Source organism: Pseudorca crassidens, chromosome 8 (assembly GCF_039906515.1).
Source record: "Pseudorca crassidens isolate mPseCra1 chromosome 8, mPseCra1.hap1, whole genome shotgun sequence".
Classification (NCBI taxonomy): Eukaryota; Metazoa; Chordata; class Mammalia; order Artiodactyla; family Delphinidae; genus Pseudorca; species Pseudorca crassidens.
Window position 1 is genome coordinate 57,773,267 of NC_090303.1, and position 21,274 is coordinate 57,794,540.

Here is a 21,274-nt window from a genome sequence, read left to right on the forward strand (position 1 = left end):
TCTTCCTGTAGCCTGTGCTTCCTCCCTTCTTTCACCTGGAACATAATTCTGCTCAGCCCTGCTGAGGTCCTAGCCCACAAGCCTGGCAAACAAATGCTCCAGACGGGTCTGGAGGTTCCACAGACCTTTAGCCACTTGACACTTCCCCTGGCACCCTTGCAGGTTTTTCTTGCCCTGATGGGTCTCTCTCAGCCCTGAACTGCCCCAGGTGGCATTTAGGCCATGCCTTGGCCCTTCTCAGACAGCCCACCATCATTGTAGCCTTATTACCTATGTAACATCACACCGAACATCACATGATTGACAGTGGAGTCAGAAAACAGCTCTGCTCCCTTTGCCAACCCACCATGCCCCCACCCCCTCCAGCCTGTTCTAAGCTGTTCTAGGGAACTAGTTCTTCCCCTACACGCTGGGTGAAACCTGGGACAGACCCTGTGACTTCTAGATAATCAGACAAAAATTTCTCTCCCGTCATCCCAGTGCAGCAGTTGATAAATATAGCCAGTGTTAATTCTCAAAAACTGAACTGAAATTTAGTTCTTCCCCTCCTATCCCTGCTGCAGCCTCAAAGCCTGGCTGAGTGGAAAGGGGTGTGTGTGGCCAGCTTCTCTTTTTCCCCCATTTTTCCTCCCTTGCTTGTACAGCCAGCCGTCTTGGAGCTGAGGGTGTGATGGGTGGTAGGAGCTTAGGAAAGGTGTTCCTTGACTGGTGCCAGCCTGAAACTGTTTTCCCTGGACTGTAGGATGTTATTTAAAACTGCTTCTCTGTTGGATGGGCTCTTTCACTTCACAGGTTCTTTGGAGACCCCACCGCCCAGCTGGGAGTCCTTCACCTGCCCTTCTCTTCACAAGGACACATACACCTCCACCTCCAGGTGGCCTCTCAACCACGTGCTGGTCCTGGAAACCTGCACCTCACCTCCTTTATCAGTCCAATCACTTCTCTAACAAGCCCTTGCTTGGCCTCGTGCCCTCATTTTTCAGGCAAGCTCTGGATGCATATCTGCTGTGTTCCCTAAACACACCATGTTTCTATGTGGTTTCTAAGTCCCTTTTTGCTAGTCTCACAGTGGGGAGCTCACCCCAAGGAACCCTCCCATTTTCACTTTACCTCTCAGGCTGTTCAACACTTTTATGACCTACAGTTGAGGATCCCATTGCAGCCTGGCATTTCACTGTGAAATGCAGGTGTTTCCATCTGCCTCTGCTCTTACCCACTGTTGTTCTCCCCAGGCCTTGTGTTTTCCTTGTAATTCATGTACCTTCCTGTGGCTTTACCACCTGCTTATACACACACATCAGTGCCAGTGAACACTGAAAGAACCGTATTTGTTTTGAAGGAGACATTTCAGCTCACTTTCCTGAATGCCTCCCAAGTTATCTTTTTTGAGGCAAAAGATGTTTTTTTACCAGTCTCTTTACCACTTCACTGTGTATAGATTTATGCTCTTGGTTCATTTTTCTCTTGGGTATGTCTTTGCAATTACACCCCTTCACCAGACTTCCCAGAAAAGTAGCAACTGTGTTCTCTAGAATTACCTATAGTAACTAAGGTAGTTACTATCACTGCTAGGTAACAGGCACTGGTTAAATAATAATGAAGAGATAGATGAAGTAGGGAGCTTTCCTCAGAATTTAAAATTTGACTTGAGACAAACATCAATTTGAACAAAACCTTCTAGAAACACATCACTTAGAACATGACATGACAATTACACACATTTCTTGTAGAAGCGTCTAACAACGCGTCTGCTCTCTTACTGAGATATGTTACTTAGGAGGGAGTTGTCTGTGACCAAAGTGAATCACTAGCATTTGAAAATACCTAGGATGACTGACATAATTCACTCTTTAACAGTAAGTTCTTTCTAGCCCCACTGCAAGCCTGGACTTGGCTAGCTGTTAATGAAGTAAAATACACAGTATATATAGGAATATATATATACTGCTCTGAAGATACTTTCCTCTCACTAAAGACAAGCTGAATTTATATATTGCTTCATCTTTTAAAAGGTATAAACTCCTAGTGATCTCTGTTCAAAATGCAGTGAATTCTTGACGAAAAATAGAACTGTTTGTATTTTATGTGAAGATTTAGGAAGGAGGATGACTGCAAACAGAATGCTGTCCATAGTTAAAGCCCTCAAGTAGAAGGCATCCAGCCCGTGAGATTCTGAAGAGAAGTGAATGAGATTTTTTTTAAGAGGTGAAGGCAGGTTTAAGGGAAACACAAAGGAAGAGGGAGGCCCCCCCATGGACTAGCAGTTACCTGAAGCCACCACAGCCAATACCACCCTCAAGAGCAGAAAGGAACCTGGGGAGAAATACAGCTCGATGAGGTGTCTAAGGGACTCTGTCACACCTTGCACCCTCCCATCTCTTGCCTCTGTCTCCTGTGGATCACCCAGGGGGCTAGCTCCTCAGACCTCTATCTCCAGGGGCACTGAAGAGGAAAACAGGTATCTAAATAAAACACATCTTTGACTAGCTAAGGATAAGTCCATAATTCATTTTAAGCAGAATGATCTTCATACATCATATTCTGCATATTAAGGGTTTCGGGTTTCTTTTCTACAAAGTGTTATTTACCTACAGTTAAGGATTGTTTTTGCAGGAATGCAGATTTGTGATGTTGTTGTTATTCATTCTCACACACTTGTGACCATCAGGCAGATTTTGGTCAATGGCTAGCCAGGACTGATGAATCAGGTTTATGAAATTTCTTAACTAGGAATCATTTTAAATAATCCAACTGGTGAAGAAGTCTGCTACCCACTAAGAATGTGTCATTTGCCAGTTAAAGAAGAACAAGAAATCTTATTATTCACCAGTTTACCTTAAGTAAGTCCTATAGCATCCACAGAAATAGAAGCCTTGAAAACATGGCTTCATAGAACCCAAGGTATTTTGCAGAGAGAAACCCCTAAAGTAAAAAGTTGGGGATGGGAGTTACACACAGCACAAGTCAGGAATTTGAACTTGCTAACATGTAAAGACATCCCTTTGACACATCAGATGCACAAATCCTGGATAAGACAGAATGGATAGTATCTGCAAATGTATAAGGGACTCAAAAGCAAGACACAGAACTCTACAGATACAAGCAGCAAAGAGGGAACTCAAATGCAGAATTTAAGACAATCAGGCACCAAGGCTGAACTGTATCCAGATGCCATGACAGAGGCTGGAGTTGGAGAGTTCCCTGCTTTAAAGCTCAATGTTTAAAGCCTTTTCTGGTTCAGGAAATGAATAGAACAATCCTAGCCACCAGCGAGGAGACAGAGCAAGGAAGCTGTCCATCCAACCTTTAGAAATCAGAACACTAAATGGTGTGGATTCCGACTACCATCACCATTAGGAATCCTGAGTCAAGAAAAGGTCTAGAAAATGATACAAAAACTGGTCCTTGCAGAGAAAAGTATAAAACCTAGTTCATACTAACCCTTGGTATGTGTCATTGCTATAGAAACTGTTCTCAAAGACGAGCTCACCTTTACATAAAGAAAGAAAAAAGTGATTGATAGAATATGAAAATCTAAATTATTTCTAATAGGAGTCCCAGGAGAGGCAGGGAAGTATGAAGGAGAAGCAGTATTCAAAGAGTTTATGGCAGAATATATCCAAAATTAAAATGATCTTATGTCTCAGATTAGAGGAATACAGAGTCCCAAGCAGAGTAAGTAAGTTAAATCCCAGACATATCACAGTGAAATGGCAGGGCAACAAAGACTAAGAAAAAAATCTTTAAAACTACCCAAGGGAAAAAAAGATTAGCTGTTGTAAAATGACAGACCGATAGCATATTAGTAATAAATGCCATAAGACAGGGCTGAGGGAAAACATTAAGCGTGAGAGATAAACTATCACTTAAGCATGAAGGCAAAATAATTCCAGGTTACAAAGACTGAAGAATTCCTGGAGCCACTCTAGAGAACTATCAAAGTAATTATTTCAACAAACTTAAACCCTTAAGGCAGGAGACAAAGCAATAACAAGTTGATAGAATTTTGGTAACTCTAAATATCTTGTAATCAATTTGGAAAGTTGGCTGGAGAGGGACAAATAAGGTGGAACTAAGATATAAGCTAAAGACATAAGATGAAGAACGGTTAGGGCAGGAATGGAGAAGTCATCAAGTTAAAAGGTTGTTTACAGCAGGATGTTAAAATACTGAGTACTAAAAAAGGAATAGAATGTAAAAATTTAAAACTAGAGATAAAAATCCAGCATGGATATAACACCTGGTTACCCTTTCCAGATTAAGCCTAAAAGCCCGAGTCAACCACTTCAGTCTTAATTTAAGTGAACGATGCACCTTCTTTTTCTAGATACATCGAAATGGAACAGACACAGTTTTCTCTCTGGAAGACTTATTTCAGTTGCTTTCATCACAGCCTGAAAATCCACTGGAGGTAATGGCAATCTTGGCTTTTATCCTTGCAGGAAAAATATCTGCAGTGACCTCTCTCTGTGAATAAACACAACCTTATTACCTAGGATACACAGCAGTTTAAACTAATACTTAGATAACGGTTTCTAGTGCATTATTTAAGCACAGACTTAAGATTTACTTCTTATACAAACACTTCTTTGGAGAATTAGCCAAATATGTATAGTTCCCCCTTCCAAATAATCACAAAGATATAATCAAATTCATAAAATCCATATTGAATCAAAACGGCAGTACACAACTTGACAAACTAAGGCACACCTTAGTTTTTCTGGCAGCATTACACTTTATGCTGGTCCAATTTGCTTTTAGATACCTCTCCCCCTGCAGTTAAGACTGTTTCACTAGTAAGGTATTAGAATTTTTGAATAACAAGACCTGCTTTCACACTAACATAAATCTTTCTAATTTCCCATGATGTTCAAAGAACAGGTCTTTCCTGACATAGCATATTCTCACCTGGGCTCACATCATGTATTCTATTGCCTGCATTATTTTAACTAAGGGAAGTTATTCGTAGCCAACAGCATATCCTTACTTACATAGAGGAATTAACACGAGAAGAACAAGTACTGTATTAGGTACTAGAACTGCTATTAAAATAGTTTTATGTTATTTATAGTGCTCTTTTTTCCTTTCCTTTTTCAGGGCATCTCACTGGGAGACAGTCCTCTCCCAGGAAGTATCAATGATGGCATGAATTCTCCTACACATTATAATGCAAATTATAGCCAGGCTGTAAGTCACGATGTAAATCTCCATGAGGCCATGTTGTTGTGTCCTGACAATACATTTAGAAGGGATCCAGTAGCAAGGACTTCACAGCCACAAGAACTATTTCTGCAGTTAAATTCTCCTCTTACCAATCCTGAACAGACCCTTTCTGGAACTAATTTGACAGGATTTCTTCCATTTGACAATCAGGTGAGGGACCTAACAAACCAAGACCTTCTGTATGACCTTGATGTAAACATATTTGATGAGATAAATTTAATGTCTTTGGCCACAGAAGAAGGTTTTGATCCAATGGAAATTTCTCAGCTTTTTGAAGAACCAGATTCTGATTCTGGGCTTTCCTTAAACTCAAGCCACAACAGCACCTCTGTCACCAAGTCTAACTCCTCGCACTCTATATGTGAAGGTGCTTCACTTTCTAGTAGTGAATCTCTTTCCCACCGGGACTTAGAAGGGGCTGTAGGAGGCTACTACCCAGAGCCCACTAAACTTTGTCACATGGATCACAGAAGTGATTCTCATTTTCATGGGGACTTTGCATTTCAACCTGTATTACATAACCACACTTACCACTTACAGCCAAGTGCACTAGAATCCACTTATGAATCTTTTTCATGGCCTGGGAAGTCACAGAAAATAAGGCGTGGGTACCTCAATGACACAGACAGAAACTTAAGCCGTGATGAACGGCATGCTAAAGCTCTGCACATCCCTTTTTCTGTGGATGAAATTGTCCAGATGCCTGTAGATTCTTTCAACAGCATGCTAAGCAGGTACTATTTGACAGATTTTCAAGTGTCGCTCATCCGTGATATCAGACGAAGAGGGAAGAATAAAGTTGCTGCTCAGAACTGCCGTAGGCGCAAACTGGATGTAATTTTGAATCTGGAAGATGACGTATGTAACTTGCAAGCAAAGAAGGAAACCCTTAAGAGAGAGCGATCCCAGTGTCACAAAGCTATAAATATAATGAAACAGAAACTGCACGATCTCTATCATGATGTTTTTAGTAGGTTAAGAGATGATGAAGGTAGGCCAGTCAATCCAAACCAGTATGCTCTTCAGTGCAGCCGTGATGGAAGTGTTTTGATTGTACCCAAGGAATTGGTGACCCCAGGCCAAAAAAAGGAAAACCAAAAAGGAAAACGAAAAAGTGAGAGAAGAAATTGAAGATGGATTCCATCCATACGCATAAAGTCGTAATGTTCAGAAACTGATCAAAAACCATTGAATCTGCTTCGAAGTTTAGCTCAAGTGTTATCTACTGCTACTTGAATCACTCAGTTAAGGCTACATTTTGAAGCTTATATGGACCAGTTTAGGACTTCAATATCAGACTTGGGGGCCTGTTTCATGAACTAATGTAGAAATAGGGTGACGTGATGGTCCCTTCAAAGAGAGCAAACACATTTCAAAACATGTTTTTATGATTTAAAATATTTTCATTTAGAGTTTTCAAGAACTGTTTTAGCTTAATTGATGAAAACTTATGTAGCTTTTTCTGTGGAAATAAATTTTGTATTTGATTTTATAAAGTACTAACTTTCCCCTTTTATACAGAAATCCTAAGCAAACTTCTCTTCCAAAATACCCACATTTAAAAACACAGGTGAATATCTAGCAAATCAGGCAGCAGTGTTAAATTTTAAAAACTACACAAATTGATCAGACTCAAGTCAAACCGAATATAGTCAACACTGAACTGACAAGTGAAATCCCACCCCCCCTTAGACCTAACACATAAAACATGACATGAAATAGACCAAGCTCTACACCAGGATGCCCAAACAAAACAAACTGAAGCTTTAAAATATTACTGCATTAGGCTTTAACACCTGAAGACAAAGAGCGTCCCTGCCTCCCATAACTAGAGTTGCCTGCATATACAAAAATAGGACTAATTCCCTGACAGTAAAAGCCAGCCTGTAGGGATAGCTCCACATCTAGAACACTGACAGCTCACACCAAAAAAAACCCTAACTTGCTTAAATATGTAAAGATTTAATCAAGAATGTACAGGAGGCCCTACAAGAACTCAGACCACCACTAAGGGATGATAAGCACAGACTTTGTAAAGAAATGAAAATACTGAAGCAAAATGAAAGATATACAGACGCAAAAAGCCATTTGATAAAAAGGACAATAGGAATGGCACTTGAAATGAAACCTCAAGAATTTTCTGAAGACAACTGCCCTGTCACGGTTTGAGAACATTAACATGAATAGTCTAATATCAAAATTAGAATCAAGGTTGTCAGATGTTTTCTGCGGTTGTAACTGCCCCAAAACGTAAATGTCACAAGTCAGTTATTTTGGGTTACAGAAATGCAGGGTGTGGGTTTTTATAGTAAACCTTTATACTTTAAATTGGAGCTAGCAATTTGTTCCAAGCCCCACGTAGTAGCAAAATGCTTCTAGATGCAAGTTTCGCTCTTCTGACCAGTTTTGTGCAATAACCACTTTTTCAATGGTGACAGGCTGGCTTTTTGCAAGGGAGCCCACCTCAGATGTCTTAGCTTCTTAAATACAGAGCTTCAAGGCACATTCTTTCAAGTCTACATACAATGTGAAATGCCACAACCAATTATAAGTTTTGAAACTGCAGGTATCCCAATTTGCTCAATTTCAGTGCTTGCTCTTGTCAGGCTCAGCATTCTCCCCAATCCCTGAAAATATCCAGAACATCAAACGGGCAAAAAAGAGGCGCACAGCAGAGACAGCTGGGATTCAGAACATTCGCAGCAACTGAAAATTTGAGATCCATGAGGTATTTGGTGCACTAGTGACCAAAGGTCAACGAATGCAGCTTTCACCAGCCAGTTTCATCTCATTTGCCATAGTCTAGTTTCTGGACAGTCCCTTTGAACAAATACCACACTGCTTTCCATCACTGATGTCAGCAGTGAAATTTTCACACCACTATTTTAGCCTAAGCTCCCTACTTACAAATTAAGATACACCAAGATTGAATATTCTGCTAGTTCAGTAGTCTTAAAAAAAAAAGCCAGGTTTTATCAGTTGAAAGGAATAGGTGGAGTGTTGAGAAATTTTGATTCTCAAGCTTTTATAAACAGATCAAAATGTCAAGTTCTAATGGAAGCCATATGCATTTTAATTTTACTGACTGTTGAACAGCTGTTAGCTATCTGACCCATTCCTTAAATAGTGAAATCACTCTTCAGCTAATCTGAACAAGACATGGATAAACAGTCAAGACTTACTTGAATTGAGAAACAGTTCCATCAATCAAGGTTAGGGGGATGATAAACTTAAGTTCCCAAGTGTCTCTAAGTATTTGGGGGTTTAAATACAGACTGTAGCCGCAAAAGGACCCACAGAACTAGGTAAGATCAGCAGTGTTTACACCTGTAAATCTGGTACTCTGTATAACTGGCCTTCGGCCTCTTTGAAGCATGTTTTTTGCTAGGCATCATTTTCCCTCCTGATTTCAGTGGACTGGCCCAAACTTACATTTTTTGCTACTCCCAACATAAAAGCAGTCTTACCTTCCTTACCTATAGAAAATACTGTTATTCCTGAAATCATCCCTTTGTCATAGAATTACATCAGTTGAGAATTAAAAGTGAAATCTGGTTCCGACAGGCGCTCAGCATCTCATTTGTCCTTTTCCTATTAAAACCTTATTTACTTTTCGTAGCTAACAACAGGCCATGATGAAATCCTCACAGGGAAATAGAACTATTGCGTGTAATCTTCAAGCAACATGTGCTCAATATGATTTGGATATCTGGGTTCCATTTCTAGGCTGGCTCCAGTTCAGCACTGACCTTTAGAATACAGGAGCAGTTAAGAAGTCAGCCCAGCTGCCAGAACAACAAAGTGAACAAAGTCATCCTATGGAGTACATATTAGTGCTTAATAATTTAAATATTTTTCACTTAAATAGTTTAGTTGCAGTAATAGCAGAGCAGCATTAGAATCATTGGGTAGGGGGACTTCCCTGGTGGCGCAGTGGTTGAGAGTCCGCCTGCCGATGCAGGGGACACGGGTTCGTGCCCCGGTCCGGGAAGATCCCACATGCTGCGGAGCGGCTGGGCCCGTGAGCCATGGCCGCTGAGCCTGTGCTCCGCAATGGGAGAGGCTGCAACAGCGAGAGGCCCGCGTACCGCCAAAAAAAAAAAAAATCATTGGGTATACCACCTGAGAATATTTGTTCCAAACTTTAGACTGATTTAAAATATAACTAAGCCACAATGTAAACACGCACTTTGGGTATACTGAGATTAGTGATGTTTTCTACCTTCTGCAAAGGCACCACATATCCACACGTTTGAACTAGTAATTGTCATTACTAAGGAACCAAGACACGATTCTTTTAAAGCCTCCCTTAATTGCCTCAGTACTTTTAAATATTAAGAGTCACTTCAGACCAACTTTAACATACTCATGCACTTAATCACAATACTGAAAACCACACAGAAGATCCAATTTCAAAAGCTTTTACCAAAGAGGAAAACACTCCAGGTATGGGAGCCATCCCCCAAGATGGCTCCCAATATCGTGCTTTTTGGTCGTCATGTGAGTAAAACCCTCCCCTCCCACACTGTGATCACACGATAACTTACAAAAACACTGGTTGTATTTCGAAGATTCTTTTGTTGCTTCACTATGGGTAAAGGAAATAGCCAGTACCAACCTTCAGTCCTGTCAGCAGGCCATTTTGGATTCAAATATTCCAGCCCAAGTCATGTTTTCCCTGACTTACACACAACCCTAAGTTTCAGCTAGAAATCGCACAGCTAAGTTGTTTCCAAACTGCTGACCTACAAAAACAGTGAGGTGAAAATTTTAAGTTCTCTAAAATATTTCCTTTTAGAACAAAACCGTCCTTAAATCTCAATTTCTAAAAGAAAATTAGCAGCTCAACACACACAACATATACACACACAAAATACTCAACATTACCTATTGCATGTTTCAATAAACTATGTCATTTCGCCCCGTCAATACGTAATACAGATGTCTTCCCCTATTTGTGCTAGTGTTAAATGCTGGGTATTTTAGGGTTGTATTATACCAACTTGATTTATCTTCAGAAGTTAACTTCTTTGAAGAGCTAGACATTTTTAAGACATTAAGAATTATTTTTTCCTAGTAAATCCACAGCCAAATGTAAACAAATTTATAGCTGACAATGGACGCAAAGCTCATCTTCCGTTAGCCATCATTAGTTTGACTTACCTGTGAGATACCTCGTATCAAAACCAAAAGAGTTAGTTAGAACAAGTCAACTTTACTTTGTCCCCTACTATTTTTCTGGTTTTTCATCATTTCAGGTGAACATCCAAGTAAGAAACTCACTGCTTGCTATTAAATTTTATCCACCATGTTTAACCCTTCAAGACAACCACCTGATACTAAGTGTATAACGAAACAGAGCTAATTCACATTTGAGAGAAACTAATGACAGATTTTGTCTCAGTGCCTTTTGCATAGCCACTTAAACTTGGTTGGACCACTTTAGCTGGTTAGAATCTGTAATGACTTTTAAAACACCACCAGCAATGTTAAACATACAAAGCAAAGCCAGAAATCTGTAGCATTATTCAAACCATGTATATACAGTGTATAAAGAATGGCATTTTATTAGGGACAGCCAATAATGTCCACAGTGCTTTTCTCGTTTGTCTATCCATATTGAAAGGAAAATGGCAATATGCATTGCTTTGTGAAACTGCTTTAGAAATCTAGTGGATGGCAATCCTTTAGACAACTTAATGTTCATAGAACAAGATTCACATTTTATGTGTAAACATTACACCAAGTATTTGAATACAAAAGTATTTATTTTAATAAACTTTATATTTAAAATAGAATTTTAATCTGTCTACTCACAAAACCTAATTCAAAACACGATACATTTCTCTCTCTAGCTGAACTGATGTTACTCTGTTACAAACAATACTCAATTTGTAATTGTTTTATATTAAGAACCTGTACTAAATGAAGTCTGTTATTTTATCAGAAAACATTTCCCTTTAATCTTAAAGAGTGCTTTTTAAAATGAAGGCACCAACAAGAACTACTTTCAGATGGTACAGAATTTCTTATTTCTTGAAGATTCTGTGGTTGACCACTTCTTCATTAGTTACCTGCAGCAAGACACCTTCCTGCCAAAGGAAAAAAAAAGTATCTGAAGAAGTTTATCATGTTTGTCCAAAGAACCTAAATAATTTCAGTGGTGGTCTTAGGATCAAAGAAGACTCACAGGTGCATACAGTAGAATATGCCCTGATTATCACATTCCTGAAAAGGCAATAAAGCCAGGCAATCAATCTCTGATGACATCTAAGAAATGAAACTTCAGCAGCCAACCTACGTCTCTCCTATAGGTTAGGGATTGGGAAAGAATTACCACATTTAAACCTAAGTATTTAGAATTGGATATATACAAGATTTATAATGTAGACACTTTTATTCATAAATATAAATTATCTGAAAGTAGATTTAACCATCTTGCCCTACCTTCTCCTTAGCCTGATCCTGATAAGCATGTAAAGCTAGAACCGTATCAAAATAACAGAAGAACAAAACGTCTTTATTTTTAATAAAAAAAAATCCCTAGTTCACTCAAAACGCTTGATCCAAGAAATGTGAATACACAGGGTGTAACGATGGGAAATTTCATGATTCATTCAACTTGCAGCCTAACTTTTACCTACCATTTCACTACCAACACCACTGAAGGAACCAAGAAAAGCTTTATTAATGATCACTTGGCTTGCCTCAGCTGTTGAAATGAAGCACTTTACAGTCTTTGTGGCAGCAGAATATACGTGTCCATGGTTCATATCAATGCTAAAATTCCAGCAGGGAAAAAAATGATATGTTAAGCACCTGAATCTTCATAGAGGGGGAGGGGGATGGGAAAGAAGGAAAAAAAGGGGAAAAAAAACAACCAAAATAATTTAAGTAAATGACAGATTGGAAAACAGGGTTTATAAAATTATTCTCTTGAGTTTATAAATTGTTAAACTCAATTTATAGCTATGTTAAACTACATGAGAACCACTATACTGAAAGACCATTAAAGAGTATTAGTTTATCTTTTGGGGAGGAAAATTAAGAAAGGAAAAGTAAATGAGATCTTACCTAAAGAAGTTTAACTGAAGCTTAGAACTATTTTGCTCTACACCCTCAGCTTTCGTTGGCATCCTTATAAACTACTGTAGTTAAAGCTTTGTAGAAACAGCACAGTTTCTTAAGACTGGCTGAACTTAGTAGCCGTCAAGAGTTCTCTTGTACTAGACCTGTATCCCTGAAGAGTACCTCGCTGGGGTTATTTCCTTTCCTTGCATTGAAGAAGCAGCATCTAAAAGATCTAAAAAGGTGTTTCTCCTTGCAGAGATATCCCTTAAGTTATCTAGATAATTTAATCCTGATGAATTGCAGACAACACACTTGTATCTGACCAGCATTTATCTTACACAAATATAACAACAGCTTTGCAATGGACCTTAATTATACTACCCACTCCTTAACTTATTTAAAATAAAAAGTCTATAATTACACAATTTCCTTTAGAATTATTTTATTAAATCATAAATGTACAACAGCTTCTTAACTCTACACACGCACTTAAATTTTTTTTAAAGGAAAAACGTTATGTCTTATTACACCATGATCCTGGCTAATAGCTTTTCAAAACTTTGAGAAAAATCTTAAAAAAGGTTTCACATGTCACCTGAAACTTACAAATTTAACATTATCAAAGAAGGAATGCTTCTACACTCTTACAAAGACCACTAGAAAGAAACAACAATTAAAAAGCTAAGAAACTGTCTCAAAGGCATTTTTTTTTTTTTTTTTTACAATCCTTCCTCCACAGTAAGGTAATGTTATTAAATAATCCAATCCATTCACAAAATGGCTCTCTGCATCTGCTCTGGTGTCTTCTGCCATATCACTGCATATTTATGCATGACTGAGATAAGAGTTTCCTTAACATTGTTATTTCGATAACCTGAAGCTGTTCTGTTACCTCTGGGCTCTCATCCTCTCCTATTTATACAGTGAAGCCTGTTTCAACAGAAGTAAAGAGTAAAAAAAAAATAGGTTATGAAATTATCCATCTAACCAGATTTTAAGGAAAGATAACATGATCCTAAAAAGCTTTTAACTCCTGGCAGCTAGGTCTCCCAAGACATTAATAACGTGAAACTTAAAAGCTACTTACCCATGGTAAATAGGAAGAAGCTCAATATCGGCTTCTCCCTCCATAACCCCCACTTCCTCCACTGCCTCCTGGACCATAGTTTCCTAGAATTATTAGAACAAGAGAAAGCAAACTTATTTTGATTTCCCAAGTTCTACAGTTGATTTTATTTTACAGCCATACACTCCCTAAAACATGCAGATCAGAGACCATACTTGTTTCTAGTTAGCATCGTTAACTCAAGATTAAATTATCCAGATTCACAGATTTTTCAATTTTTTCCTTTAAACTTGAAAACATTTTACTACTGCTTCTCCTTTAGAGGGCTCTCTTCCATGATCATTTAAATGATTTTTTAAGAAAGTATACCCAGCATAAACATAAGGAATCTATTTCTGTCCCACTAACAACTCTCAACAATGATTTGAAGGAAAAGTTCAGATTTACTAAATTAGCTTTCTAAGAGTCATACAAAATTTACACCACTTGCAATATGCTCAGCAATTTTATCTGGCTTTTTCTTAATCAGCCAAAGCCACTGAAAACATCTAATCCACTTCACTAACCCCAAAATATTTTATATCACTGAACATCCCACCACAACAATCCCCCCCCAGTGATGTTACATTTTTCTTTTCCCAAAAATTTACTCTCAATAACACTGTATTTGATGGGAAGTGTTACCCAAGCATAAATAAACTTGAAAGTTATCTTTCTTCAAAGTCATGGAACACTTAATATTTTCATCACAAATTTGAAAAATCTAATAAATTACCTCCACCATATGGTCCTCCCATGTTTCTGCTACCACCAAAGTTTCCACTCTTCATTGGACCGTAGTTAGAAGGTTGCTGGTTATAATTTCCAAAATCATTATAATTTCCACTTCCATAATTTCCTGTAAAAAATTTGGAAATTTCTGTACAATAAACCCCATAACACAACCAAATATTAAACCAGTGGTACATGCTAAGTACTTAAAATTCCCACAGAAACAAATCAGAATAAATGCAAAACACCTATCTACAATTCTACATTTTTTTAAAAAGACAACCATCAACAACAATGAAATGAAAAATCTCACGTGTTGAAAATCATTAATTCCAATCCAAATTCCCACATAAAGATGCAGGTGAATTTATTACCTCCTCCATAGTTGTCATAACCACCTCCGTAGCCCCCACCCTGGTTGCCATATCCAGGTCCTCCACCACCATATCCTCCTCTTCCTCCTCCATAACCAGGGCTACCTCCAAAATTGCCACCTATTATAAAATAAGCCTTTAAGTAATTACTTAATATTTTCAATGCCATTTGAACACCCACTTCCAGCTTTCCAAAACACGTATTTTTTAAGTAAGATATTCGTTCTACAAAATCTCTAAAATCCTCAAGGGCAGATTCTAATATCCATCCTTGGTAAACGGTTGGGGGTGGGGAGTGCCTACCCACTAACAACTGGATAAAACCTTTAGAAACAAATACCTGTAATGCCACAGGTCTCCCCTAAAACTAAAGACACATCATGGATTCTCTGGAAGGTATCCTGAAATCCTATTTATGTTCTGTGTAAGGTTGTAGGTGGGGTGGGGCAGACAAGATGTGTAGACTGATGGAACAAAGTAGAAGTACCACATCTTCCTGCTGGTCCAAAAGATTAAGTTCCCAACTCATGTTTCCTTGTGAATTACCATGTCTCTTAAATAAAATGCCCACCACCCTTCTCCTGAGTAGAAATGGGGGGGAGGACCAGAAATTAGCAAACTTGCACATGTAATTAAACTTAAACTGGTATTCTCAGATTGCTTGCAATAAGTACAAAAACTCATCTTTCTCAAACCAAATCAATATTTAGATTTCAAAGCAATATTGGAAATAGTGAGATTTATGTGACTCCTAAGTCATGCCTAATGAGATCAAAACCAGAAATAAGGCCTATTATTTAGATCAGTTTTAAATGTCTTGTTCCTTTCTATTAAGACATTTGTCAGCAAGTATCACTCTTTTCCGTACTTCAACAAAACATACCACTTGATAAATTTAACAGTGGCTCACCACCTTAGCTAGACACAGAATCACACTTGTGTATGTTTTGGAAAAGTTCCTTCAGGGACTTTTGGAACATTATCCTCCTGGACTCATCTTGGTAAGAGCTAAGACAACACAGGGCTCTTATATACATTCCCCTTACATGTTGATCTTGCTCGTAACCACTTTTCTATACTTTTTCAGGAAAACAGTATACAAAATATCACATCTATCTCCAATTCTCTTGCTTGAAAAACAACAGGACAGCTTTAAACAGCATTTTTAAATTCTCATTTAATATCTACCCAATTGATTTTGCAAAAGTACAAACACCTACAAACCATATTTTTCCTTTTATAATTTACAACAAGATGCAAATCAGAATAAAAATCCAAATAACAGAACCATTATCACCTAATCCCTTTACAAAAGGTAAAACATTAAGAAAAATTTCAGGTATACACTCAAAAACGGACAACACAGTGTGATTAAACCTTAAGACGCGTAGAAGAAACTGACCTCCAGGTCCTCCTCCATACCCATTATAGCCATCCCCAAATCCACGACCACTTCCATATCCATCTGTTATGGGCAGGAAAAAGAAGATTATTTTCCTGTGGTTCATGCCACTCAATTCCTTACCCTCCCTTCCTCCACGTTATCTATTAGTATCTATGAATAAGAATTATTAGGAACCCATTCCCCTTAAGCTGTACACTGGTGTTACTGTATATTTTATGCTGTATTTTAGTGTTAAAAATACAGTAAAATACGTGATTCCATTTCATCATCAGGATAACTGCCTGATTTGGGGCTTGCACTTGGCAAACCTCCACTTAAGATATTCATTTATGAAAAGGAATGACAATGGACAGGGGCAGTATTTCTGTTGGCACCCCACTACTTTAATTCAGATTAACCTACATATAAAGCCCAAAGCAAAAAACAAAGACACAGACCTCTTCAAACCTACACATATAAGCCTCTACAGTATTTCCACCGACTATTCAGGAATACCTCATAAATTTAAGATGGCTGCACTATCTTAACTTTTCCAGAAACTGAAAACCATAAAGGATCTATGCAATTATTTGCCCTTGACTATAACTACAGGACTTTTAAAATGTTACCTCTTGCCTAGCCAAATCAGAATATCCCATCAGGACAGAACCTACATTAGACCTTAAGAAAAACTTTTTAAAAATTAGGCTGGATTTCCTAGATTCTAATTAAAATTCACTCATAGTTTTCAAGCACATTTACCCTTCTAAACTTAGAAGACGGACTTACCAGATCCTCCTCTGAAGTTACTTCCTGGTCCTGGTCCAAAATTTCCACCACCACCGCGAGAATCTCCAAAACCAAAGTTGCCTACAATAAATACCCTGGTTAGTAACAAACACTTATACAAATAAATCTTAAGAAAAAAATGGAATTGAAGTTACCTCCTCTTCCACTTCTAGAACTTTGGACTTCCTGCATTTCTTGTCTAGATAAAGCCTTCCTTACTTCTGCATTATGACCATTGATAGTATGGTATTTCTGCACTGGAATGAAAAGTTCAGAGTCCATTAAGTCAGCATCCTATAATATTAGCCAAGTTACAAGTTAAACTTTAACAAAGTTTTAGGTGTTAACATACTCAAAACTTAAAATGTGAAAAAGCCACACCCCTAGCACTTATGGACACTTACACACAATCTTATCCACAGGATCATGGTCATCAAAAGTAACAAACCCAAAGCCTCTTTTCTTTCCAGACTGCCTATCGGTAATTATCTCAATGGTATCAATTTTTCCATATTCCTCAAAGTAATCTCTAAGATGATGTTCCTCAGTATCTTCTTTAATTCCACCTACAAACAGCTTCTTCACAGTTACATGAGCCCCTGGCTTTCCAGATTCCTGAAACAGAAAAAATCATCCTGACTGAAGAAACCACAAACATAAACGAAGGCACACTATCTGAGTAACACACATGGCTTCTACCCTATGACCAAATACTAAGGCAACTTATGAATAAGAACCTAATCTTTGAAATAACTTAAGTCTAGGAAATTATAAGTACAGAAACCCAACGAAGCTCTATTAAAGAAACAAAACCACCTTGAGCTAAATACAGATAACTTTGTTCTTTCAAAAGTCACTTTCTAATCTTGAGCAAGAACGAAATGGAATTTTCCTCAAAACTGTTTGAACAAACAAGTTATGTATTTGCTCACCTCTCTTGCAACAGCACGTTTTGGCTCAACCACTCTCCCATCAATTGAATGAGGTCTTGCAGCCATGGCAGCATCAACCTCAGCCATGGATGAAAAAGTTACAAAACCAAATCCTCTTGATCTTTTGCTTGCAGGATCCCTCATTACCTTTAAATCCAAAGGAGTGATGTTACCATTTAATCTCATCACAGCATTTTAAAATAATAAATATGAATTTTAAAGTGATTTTCTCCATGATTCACTCATTTTAAACAGAGAAACCCAACACTTGAAGGACTACTATCCCTAAGCACTTCCACACTTAACGTACCACACAATCTGTAAGTTTTCCCCATTGCTCGTAGTAGTTCCTCAAACTTTCTTCTGTAGTTTCAAAGCTCAAGCCACCAATAAAGAGTTTACGGAATTGTTCCTTTTCTCTCTGCAAAGGAAAACATCATTTCAATTTTTATTTACATTTTCTCTTTGTATGCAGGAAATTAAATTCTTAAATATGAGGTGACCTGCTGGCAGAGTACCTTTTTCCTCTCCAAAGGAACAGTTTCTAAAGTTTTCTGGGGGGGAAAAAAAAAACTTACATCAAATTTAAACCATATGTTAAACTGCATTAGTTGTGTTACACCAAAAAAATTGCCTCAGCTGAACTACACAAGTTTCAAAATCATTAACGCTTGATCTAAATTTACTTCACATTAAATTATTTTAAACAAATCTAGCATAACTTAGTTTAAAAAAAACTTTCTGAAAAAGGAGATCTACTCCCTGGTGACTGAAAAGTTAAGATTCTTATCAAAATCTGCATTCAATCCTATAACCCAGAACAGAGAACTTTTAAATATTCCGTTTAAATATAAATTTTTAAAATATAAAAACTGTTGCTTTTTTATAACCAAGAGTTGCCATTTATTTCAGGATTCAGTTATTTGAAAAGTGAGTTTCTCTTCGTTGCTCCCTCTGGTGGTGATTCTAATGCAACGCAATTTTCAAAAACCTAGTATTGTTCTCTTCCCATATACCAACTCTCCATTACAGAAAATTTTAAGCGTTCAATGTAGGTACCAAAATATCCGTAAAATTTACCTCTCTTCTGACCAAGGCAGAATAACTTTCATAATTAACGGTGTCTAAAACTTAATAAAGTTTTAACATAGCTAGTTTTTGACATGTAGACAACACAGAAACAATCTGAACCGTTACTGAGCTTAAAAGCTGAAACATAGTTAAGACACTGTGATCATCTCACTTTTCAAAGCCATAAAAATATTTAAATGACCACTGTGACTATCCCGTAGCTACAAAGTACTACAATTTACACTTCACCATGTTGAACTTAGTGGTCTTCTGGCAAATTACACAGCATAAACAACTTTCACATGTGAAAAGAAAAAGAGCCTGGGCTGAAAACTCAATCCTTACAAACCAGCAAGCAAGTAAGTTGCATTAACAGCTCTGTATTTGGGGCTATGAGTTAAAGCAGGCTGGGTCATTGTTTTCAGTTGACTAGGTTAAAAAACTAAGAATATTCAGAAACGAAAGTTAGTCACAATGTCCGTGACCAACTGTTATCAAACAGCATTACAACTTTCAACCCATAGTTCTATGAAGTTCCTCTCTCCATGCATGACATTCTCCCAACAGCTCAGAAAATACAGCGATAAGCAATTCAGTTTTTTCCCTATATAGTTAACTTTTCAGGATTCTGAAAATTTTGAAAACAAATTATCAAACTAGCTCCTGAGACACTTAAAAAACAATTATAGAAGTTACTTAGCATACTGATATTTGGACTCTTAAGCAAATTTTATTTACTCCAAATATTGTCAGTTAATAGGCCTTTTAAAACCCAAATAAATTAAATAGATTAAAAAATACATCTACAACAACTTTTACAAATCACTAACAAAGGCAAAAACTCATTACTTACCTCATTTTCCAAACTTACCCGCTGTCCACTATCGATTACAAACAAAGTTATTTTATAAGCGTGCTTAGGGTCAAGGAAAATACCCAGGTAGACCCCCTTCGCTTGAGACCTTATGCTTATCAATGTAATCATCAACCATGATTGCAAACATAAACGAGAAAAGCAAGTGACAAAGTTCAAAAACATAGCGGCCCAGCCTAAAAGTTTTGTATATAGCAATACACGCATTGAAGGACTGAACCATGTTTTAACCAGAGTACAACTATAAAGTCATTTTTATTTCATTTTCATCATGATTTCTAACTTATCACTAATAAATACCTGTGGTCTTGCCCAGTAAAGATTAAATTTCCCAGTAAAAATAATATTTAAAATACAAATACTACGTTTCAAAGAGAATCCTTCAGGAAAATAAAGGATTCTGAACCAAATACCGCCCCCCACAGACCTCCTTCCCCCACGGCCTCCCACACAGTCGGTAGTAAGCTGATGGCTCTAAATCTGATTCTTCATTTCTTAAGTTTCCTACGATTCAACTGCCTTTTTAGTTACCGCAGACCCAGATAAAACCGTTACTCAAATAAACAAGCTGGAAAACAAAATGTGGTCTTCATACTACCGCTCGCCTTAAACCGGGCCCGACACCCTATACGGTTTTACCTCCTAAACCTTGCGAACCCGCCCTGGAGAACGCCGCCCCCTCCCCCCGCCCTTCGGTGCGGCTCCTGAACGCAATGGCGCCATTTCATCGAGGGGAAGGGAGCGAGCCTCTAATGAGGTGCGCAAGACTTTAAAGACCCGAGCTCACAAGACACTAAGAGTCCACCTCGAAACGGCATGAAAACAGTCCGAGAAAAAAAAAATAGTTAACCAGTTCTAGTCTTTGTTAAAAGAGTCTAACTAGTTGAACTTAGAGAGTTAAAAGGAAAACACTGCGAGGAAGGAGAGAAATGAAAATGGCGGCCGCCAAATCCGGTTCCCGGGAGGGGGGAGGGGAAGCTCCGCAGTCCCGCTCGCGAGGACCCGAGGCCCGCCGAAACGCTCAAGCGCGGAGACGCCGGGGCCCCCAAACCAGCGTGCTGTAAAAAGGGAGTAAGAATTCCTGCCTCCGCGCCCCATTTTCACTAAAGTGGGGCTGCGTCCGCCATGTGGAAGCTCCCCATCCCCCACCCCCAGCAAAGGGAAATGGCGCCGGGAGACTGAGGGTGGGGAAAGCGCTGTACAATCAGGCCTCCACTAACGACCCCGCTTCAAAAACATCCTGAGACCAGCCGCTTCTGAAGTGGCCCAATTTCGCTGCCGCTCTCCCACGGAGGCGGATGGCCGACTTCCAATGAGGCGCCAACGGCCTCGCCATGCCCTTTCCAACAACTCATTGATTTCAAACCCGTTACCTCCATCGCGGACTCAGTCGCTTCAGCCCGATTTCCCGCAGCCGAGCGAGATGAGAGAGATCTCCGCGGACGAACACGAACCGGACTCGTCCTGGCGCTGTAGTGAGAACTGCCGCTGGTCGAGAAACAACACCGCTAGGAGCACCTCCACTCTGGACCCGGCGCTGCTGCTACTGCCGCTAGAGCCGCTGCCGCCGCTTTTCTAGAACCTTCCCCCCGACTAACGCGTCCTCCCCTACGTCAGGCCGTTGCGTAAACGCCCTAACCGCCGCCAATGGCGGGAACGCTCTACGACCTCCTTGCGCCAACTACGTGCCCCTCCCCCTTGCGGCCAGTAGTGGTGCTT

At 38.8% G+C, this 21,274-nt stretch overlaps 2 protein-coding genes across 10 annotated transcripts in view; one reads left to right on the forward strand and one right to left on the reverse strand.

Annotated features, from left to right (window-relative positions):
• NFE2L3 (NFE2 like bZIP transcription factor 3) overlaps positions 1-13,015 on the forward strand; it is a 37,491-nt gene extending 24,476 nt beyond the window's left edge. Inside the window, exons 3-4 of the mRNA XM_067746549.1 lie at positions 4,328-4,411; positions 5,098-13,015. Coding sequence (XP_067602650.1) covers positions 4,328-4,411; positions 5,098-6,354 — 1,341 coding nt within the window. The 3' untranslated portion in view covers positions 6,355-13,015. The remainder of the gene's footprint in view (positions 1-4,327; positions 4,412-5,097) is intronic.
• Positions 10,973-21,154, reverse strand: HNRNPA2B1 (heterogeneous nuclear ribonucleoprotein A2/B1). Of its 9 annotated transcripts, none has more exons than XR_010945537.1 (14): positions 20,929-21,152; positions 18,129-18,164; positions 17,921-18,031; positions 17,611-17,757; positions 17,083-17,293; positions 16,834-16,935; positions 16,679-16,759; positions 15,908-15,970; positions 14,506-14,625; positions 14,136-14,258; positions 13,382-13,464; positions 12,298-12,526; positions 11,931-12,003; positions 10,973-11,315 (listed from the first exon to the last, which is right to left on the reverse strand). XR_010945537.1 is itself a non-coding variant. In XM_067746552.1 (12 exons), exons 1-11 carry the CDS (start codon positions 20,932-20,934, stop codon positions 13,403-13,405), a joined length of 1,062 nt encoding a protein of 353 aa, XP_067602653.1. In that variant the 5' UTR covers positions 20,935-21,152; the 3' UTR covers positions 10,973-11,315; positions 13,382-13,402. The 9 variants fall into 9 exon arrangements, 5 of the variants coding, with proteins under 5 accessions (XP_067602653.1, XP_067602652.1, XP_067602651.1 ...); XR_010945535.1 differs by having other exon boundaries at positions 11,868-12,003; XR_010945536.1 differs by lacking the exon at positions 12,298-12,526.
• Between the last annotated feature and the right edge of the window lie 120 nt (positions 21,155-21,274).